Source organism: Oryctolagus cuniculus, chromosome 7 (genome assembly GCF_051225735.1).
Source record: "Oryctolagus cuniculus isolate XC-2025 breed Fujian yellow rabbit chromosome 7, ASM5122573v1, whole genome shotgun sequence".
Classification (NCBI taxonomy): domain Eukaryota; kingdom Metazoa; phylum Chordata; class Mammalia; order Lagomorpha; family Leporidae; genus Oryctolagus; species Oryctolagus cuniculus.
The window spans coordinates 120,726,179-120,733,607 of NC_142873.1; the positions used below are offsets into that span (position 1 = coordinate 120,726,179).

The following is a 7,429-nucleotide window of genomic DNA, read 5'->3' on the forward strand; positions in this document are numbered from 1 at the left end:
GCTACCTTTCCTACAGCTCCCTTTACCATCACTGTAAACAGCTGGGTAGCACATAAAACCATAAGCCACTGTCTGCTCCGGCTAGGTAACGGCTAAGGATGCCCTCGCTCCCTCCCCTTTCTCTTTTCTAGGGAGCCACCCAGCACTTCCCCCAACAGGTTCTCCTCCTGTGATCAAGCTTCCTTCTGGGCTTGCAAGGTCACTCTAGCCGTGGAGTTAGGCCAGTCCACACGATAAACTATGGCCGTTCGAGAGCTAAGTGTGCTATATTACCTGCTTCTTTTGCCATGTCAGGGTAGTCTCTTGCATCCTCAGTTCCAGGCTTCACGAACTAGAACATACAAGATAATAACAAGTATAATTTTTTCATAACATTGCGTCACAGAAAGCCATCCACCAATCCACTCACTCACACTAGAACACACCGGGCACCTGTTGTGTTCCTCAAATAATAAATAACATGTCTCTGCCTTTGGGACCACGCTGAACTCACAAAGGACTTTACATGGCCTGCCTTGAGTCTGGGCTTTATCCTGAAGAAGGTGGGATTTTTTAAAAAGACTATAATAAAACAACAAGGAGGTATTACTATAAGAGGTTTTCAAAAAGTTCATGAAATATGCATATTGTGCAAACTGCATGGATTTCAAAATTGTTTTGCACAAAAATAATTATTTTAAACTAGTAGTTAACTTATTTAACTACTAATTTAATGAGTTCCAGCTGCTCCACTTCTAATCCAGTTCCCTGCTAATGCACCTGGGAAAACAACAGATGGCCCACATGCTTTAGCCCACTGTCACCCATGTAGGAGACTGATGGAGTTCCTGGTTTCTGTCTCCAGCTACTGCAGCCATCTGGGTGATGAAAAATCTCTCTCTCCCTCTCTCTGCCTTTTAAATAAACAAACATATCTTTAAAAAAAAAGGAAAGGACAAAAGAGAGAGAGAGAAAGAGAGAGAGGGAGAGAGGGAGGGAGGGAGAGAAAAAAGACATGGAGGACTTTTCAGCCCAGCACTGCTTTTAAAAAAAAAAAAAACTCCACCCCCTTTCATGCCAATTCAACACACTCCTTTCCCATGATGCACCCAAACCCTCCCCCACCATGAACATGTCATGATGACCATGTGTATGCTGGACTCCACATGAAGAAATCATAAAACTTTCCCAGAGATGATCACGTGCACTAACCCCCACCCAAATTTTCTTCCATTTGTGTTTTCAATTAGGGTACCTATGGGGCCAGCATTGTAGTGGGTTAAAGCCCTGAAAAGCCGGCATCCCATATAGGCGCCGGTTCGAGACCCGGCTGCTCCTCTTCTGATACAGCTCTCCACCATGGCCTGGGATAGCAGTAGAAGGTGGCCCAAGTCCTTGGGCCCCTGCATCCGCATTGGAGACCAGAAAAAGCTCCTGGCTCCTGGCTTCAGATCAGCTCAGCATCGGCCATTCCGGCCATCTGGGGAGTGAACCAGCAGATGGAAGACCTCTCTGTCTCTACCTCTCTCTGCAACTCTGTCTTTCAAATAAATAAAATAAATCTTTAAAAAAAAATTAGGGTACCAACCCCTAACCAATTAAGGGGGCTACCGAACTGGGTGCAGGTGATTTTCTTCATAGATCTGCCTGCATTCACTTCTTTTTGCAAAGATTTATTTTATTTATATGAAAGGCAAAATGAGAAAAGATGGGGGTTGGGGTTCAATGCTGTGGGCTAAGCCTCTGCCTGTGGCACTGGCATCCCATACAGGCACCAGTTCATATCCTGGCCACTCCTCTTCCAAAACAGCTCTCTGCCATAGCCTGGGAAAGCAATGGAAGATTGCCCAAGTGCTTGGGGCCCTGCACCTGTGGGGAGACCTGAACGAAACTCCTGGCTCCTGGCTTCAGATCAGCCCAGCTCCAGCCATTGCAGCCATTTGGGGAGTGATTCAGCAAATGGTAGACCTTTCTCTCTGTCTCTCCCTCTCTGTGTCTGTAACTCTACCTCTCAACAAAATAAATAAATCTTCAAGAAAAGAGAGGGAGAGACAGAAAGAGGACTTCCATCGACTGGTTTACTGCCTAAATGTTTGCAATGACCAGAGCTAGTCCAGGCAGAAGCCAGAAGCCTGTAAGTCCCTCCAGGTCCCACATGAATGGCAGAGGTCCAACCACTGGGGCCACCTTCCACTGCTTTCCCAGCAGGAGCTGGACTGGAAGTGTAACATCCAGGACTCAAACCGGCACTCCAATTATGGAATGCCAAGGATGCAGACTGCAGCTTAACGCGCTGTGCCACAACGCCAGGCCCCAAATTCACTTTTGAGGGTGCACTCTCTCTCTAATCTCTAAATAAACCCTAGTTCTAGTCTTGCACTTTATGTCTTGATTTGAATTCTTCTGGCATGCAGAGGTAAGAACTTGAAATAAATCCAGCTAGGAGACTAGTACGCCGTACAACACAACCCTATGACATTCTGGAAAAGATAAGACTACGGAGACAGTGAAAAGATCAGTGGTTGCCAGACATGGAGGAGAAGGAGGGAAGACCAGCTGGAGTATAAGAGGCACTCTGCGTGACAGGATCGTGGTGGGCATATGCTGCCACACATTGGAACAATGCGTATGTACAGCATCAAGAGTAAACCCTCTTGTAAACTAAGGACTTCCGTGATAATTCCATGTCAACATGGGTCAATAGATTGTAACAAATGGACTACCCTACTGTCCGTTGATAGTAAAGTGTGAGTTGGGAAGACGACAGGAAATACATGGGAAATCTCTGTACCCTGTGCTCAGTTTTACAAACCTAAAGCTGCTGTAAAAAGTAATTTTTAAAAGATGTATTTATTTGAAAGGGTGACTCTACTGAGCCTGCCTGCTCCCCTCCGAACTCCCTCCTTCTCCCCTTGAACTGCCCAGTTACTTCTGTGACACGGGATAAAGCCACGGCTTGCGACAGCAGCATCCCATATAGGAGCACTTGGTCTCATATAGGAGCACTTTCAGCTAAGTGCCTATGAGAGAGTGAAGATGGCTCAAGTGTATGGGTTCCTGCCACCGATGTGGGGGACCAGGATGGAGCTCTTGGGTCCTGCCTTTGGCCTGGCACAGTCCTGACTACTGCAGGCATTTGAGGTAAACCAGCAGTTGAAAGTTGCTTCTCTCTTTCTCACTCTGCCTTTCAAAGAAAGAACAAAAACTTTAAACCAAGGTTGAAGTTGTAGAGCAGTGGGTTAAGCCAAGAACTAAGACACCAACATTCCGTATCAGAGCCTCTCCACGATTATAATCCAGCTTCCTGCCAATGAGCCTGGGAAGGCAGAAGAAGGCCCAGGTACTGGGCTCCTGCTACCCACATAGGAAACCTGGATGGAGTTCCAGGCTCACGGCTTGAGTCTGGCCCAGCCCTGGTTGTTGTAGCCATTTGGGGAGTGAACCAGTGGATGAAGATCTCCTTCTCTCTCCCTCTTTTACTGTAGTTCTTTCAGGTAATTTTTTAAAATAAATAAATAAGGGTTTCTCAGGAAGTCTTATAGTCATCACAGGTAGTCAAGGTGATCAGAGAGACCTGCCCACGTGAGCAGCAGGGGCCCAAGCACTTGGGCCATCTTCTGCTGCTTTTCCCCATGCCATTAGCAGGAAGCTGGATCAGAAGTGGAGCAGCTGGGAAAAACTGGCACCCATATGAGATCCTGGCATCACAGGCAGCGTCTTTACCTACTATGCCACAATGCCAGCTTTAAATAATTTTAAATCTTTAAAAAGAGGGGCTTGCTCCATGGTGCAGTGGGTTAATCCTCTGCCTGCGGCGCTGGCATCCCATATGGGCACCAGTTCTAGTCCTGGCTGCCCCTCTTCCAGTCCAGCTCTCTGCTATAGCCTGGGAGAACAGTGGAGGATGGCCTGGGTGCTTGGGCCCCTGAACCCATGTGGGAGACCAGGAGGAAACACCTGGCTCCTGGCTTCGGATCGGCACAGCTCCGGCTGTTGTGGCCATCTGGGGAGTGAGCTAACGGAGGGAGGACATCTCTCTCTCTCTCACTGTTTGTGACTCTACATCTCAAATAAATAAATAAAATCTTTATTTAAAAGAAACCTGCTTTTCTATACACCCCATGTAATCAGGCATTCAACAACCAACAAAAGATGTGATTGCATTCATATAATAATTAGAAAGCTTAGGTCCACCCTTGTTAGAAGCCTCCTCTTCTGGAGCTGGTGCTGTGGCTTAGCAGGTAAAGCCGCCACCTGCATTGCCGGCATCCCATATGGGCGCCGGTTCGAGTCCCGGCTGCTCCACTTCCAATCCAGCTCTCTGCTATGGCCTAGGATAGCAGTAGAAGATGGCCCAAGTCCTTGGGTCCCTGCACACAAATGGGAGACCCAGAAGCTCCAGGCTCCTAGCTTCAGATCAGCCCAGCTCCGGCAGTTGTGGCCATCTGGGGAGTGAACCAGCAGAGTGAATAATCTCTCTCTCTCTCTCTCTGCCTCTGCCTCTCTGTAACTCTGCCTTTCAAATAAATAACAAAAATCTTTAACATTTTTTTAAAAAGCCCTCTCTTCCGTGGAACGATAATCTCTCAACTTCTGCTTTATAATCCATTAGTCAACTTTTGTGTTTTTTTAAGATTTATTTCCATGGTTATAGAGATTGAAATTAATTTTTTTGCAAAAATTGAAGAAAAAATGAAAGGAAGGAGGATGATTGGGGGAGGGAGGGAAGTACAGTTATTTCCTTAGACTTGAACCCATGAAACACATGAAATCTGTTATCTTTATATTAATAAAATCTTTTTTAAAAGATTTATTTTAAAGGCAGATTCATGGAGAGAAAGGAAGAGAGACAAAGATCTTCCATCCCAAGAACCAGCAGTCAAATGGGATGCCAACGTCGCAAGTCTCCGCTCTTCTGCTTCCCACCCAGCTTCCAGCTGATGTACCTGGAAAGGCAGCAGAAGATGGCCCAAGTACTTGGACGCCTGCCACTCACATGGGAGACCTGGATGGAGTTCCTGGCTCCTGGCTTCAGCTTAGCCCAGCCCCAGCTATTGCACCATTTTGGCAATGAAGCTGGGGATGGAAGTCTCTCTTTGTCTCTCTCTCTCTCTAGGGGCAGGCATTGTTTCACAGTGAGTTGGGGTGCTGTTTGGGACACCCACATACCATACTGGAGGGCTGGTTTAAGTCCTGCTACTCTGCTTCTGATCCAGCTTCCTGCTAAACCATCCTAGGAAGCAGCATATGATGGCTCAGGTGGTTGGGCACCCCCACCCCATCACCCGCACAGGAGACCAAGTTGGGGTTCCTAGCTCCTAGCTTCTGCCAGCCCTTGCTCTGGCCTATTGCAGCCATTTGGGGAATGAACCGGGAGATGGAAGATCTCTGTCTTTCCCTCTCTCCCTGTCACTTTGCCTTTCAAATTAAGATTTATATATATGTCACTGTCCATAACTCTGTCAAAAAAAAAAAAAAAAACTATAAAAAATTTATATTAAAAAAAAAAAAAGCCAAAGGACAGGGCTCTACGGGAAAAGTGGGGGGGGGGGTCACAGACACTTCCTGGAGAAGATCAGACGATCCCCTGGCCCACACCTGAGGAGCCAGGAAACTTGCCACCTGCCCAGGGGATGCGCGTCACCGGGCTGCTCCCACTCCACTTCCCCACCTGGAGCTGCCCGAGAGGGGCTGCCGCAGCGGGTACTCCTAGGAAGCCAGAGCCTGTTCTCCAGGCGGGACTCCAGTCAGCACCAAAGCAGGCGAGAGCCGGGCGTTACCTCGGGGGCTCCTTCACCAGGGAAGGAGGAGGGGAAAGCACCGGCCGCCGTCACTCAGACCCCAGAGACACCCCACGTGACGGCCCACTCGAGTAGCCACTCCGCTGCCGCCCACGCCAGAAAGCAGAGCCGGGCGATCCGGGGCAAGAAGGACGCACCGACCGAGGGCGCGGCCCGGCCGGTCCCCGTCGCCGCGGTGCCCCCGGCCTCGCGCGGGCCAGAGGGGCAGGGAGCCCACCTCCGGGCTCCGCGGCACCGTTTACCTTGGTCATGCCGACCCCTACCACGAACACCCTGCGCAGGGGCGCCAACTTCCGCGCGGAAGAGGACATGGCTTGGCCAGTGCCGGAGATTACAGCGCAGCGAGGTGTAGCGGCCGGCGGCTGGGACCGACTGGAGCGCTCGCGGCACAGGCTCGCGCGCGGAGGGGCGGGGCCGGCGCGGGAGGAGGGGCGCGCGCCGGGGCGGTGCGGGGCGACGGCGCCTGCGCGAGCGCTCCTCTGCAGCGGGGGAGGGAGGTCCAGAGGTCACGGGCGCGGGGCTGGAGCCTCAGCTTCCAGAAAGGCCTGGAACTCCCGGCCGCTGCTCGTCACTGACCCGGAGTTTCTGTTCTTTGCAGCGACAGAGGGTGGGCCTGGGGTAGCTAGCGCTTGAGGCCGGAGGCGGCCTGAGGACGCTGAGTGTCGATATCTGGGTGCTGTCCTCGGCGTTGTTGCCAGGGTCAGCGCACCTCTTAAACTTCCGGGCACAACAGCCACGGCCGGTGGGTGGGGGGATTCCACGCAGGGATGCAGCGTCTGAAGCAAAACCCTGAGGGTCCGTGCCAGCCGTGGGCCCGTCTTTACAACATGAAGTTCTTCAGCACGTATTATTTTCTTTCTTTTTTTATTTTTATTTATTTATTTTGACAGGCAGAGTGGACAGTGAGAGAGAGAGAAAGGTCTTCCTTTGCCGTTGGTTCACCTTCCAATGGCTGCTGCGGCCGGTGCACCGCGCTGATCCGAAGGCAGGAGCCAGGTACTTATCCTGGTCTCCCATGGGGTGCAGGGCCCAAGCACTTGGGCCATCCTCCACTGCACTCCCTGGCCACAGCAGAGAGCTGGCCTGGAAGAGGGGCAACTGGGACAGAATCTGGTGCCCTGAGCGGGACTAGAACCCCGTGTGCCGGCGCCGCAAGGCGGAGGATTAGCCTAGTGAGCCACAGCGCTGGCTGGCACGTATTATTTCTGGAGATTAAAGGAAATTATGAATACGTCAGTCCGTGACGCTGTCACGGTGGCTAGAGTTCTGGCCTAAGCAAAGAAACCAAAACATCACTTAACCTAGTAATCAGAGTTCAGCTAAGCGCAAGCAGCCAAGCCTTGTCAATCCCAGGGAGCCGCTGATCAGGCCACTCCGAGGAAGGCAAACCCATTGGGCTCCTGTGGATCCCTTGGGGTGCTGAGCACCCTGCACCTTTCTGATACTGAATGCTGCCCCGTTCATGAATCCTTTTTTCCTCAAACTATTCTTTGTTAATAAAGAATCTTTTCTTCTTTTGAGCTTTATTTGTTACTTATTTGAAAGGCAGGGAGTGAGGGAGAGAGATCTTCCCTGTGCTGGTTCACTCCCCAAATAGCCTAAACTGGTGAGGCTGGCCCAGGCTAAAGCCAGGAACCAGGAACTGCATC

At 50.7% G+C, this 7,429-nt stretch overlaps 1 protein-coding gene across 1 annotated transcript in view; it reads right to left on the minus strand.

Annotated features, from left to right (window-relative positions):
- Positions 1–6,143, minus strand: part of SCP2 (sterol carrier protein 2) — a 102,516-nt gene extending 96,373 nt beyond the window's left edge. Inside the window, 2 exon segments of the mRNA NM_001082035.1 lie at positions 274–331; positions 6,023–6,143. Coding sequence (NP_001075504.1) covers positions 274–331; positions 6,023–6,091 — 127 coding nt within the window. The 5' untranslated portion in view covers positions 6,092–6,143.
- Positions 6,144–7,429: the final 1,286 nt, after the last annotated feature.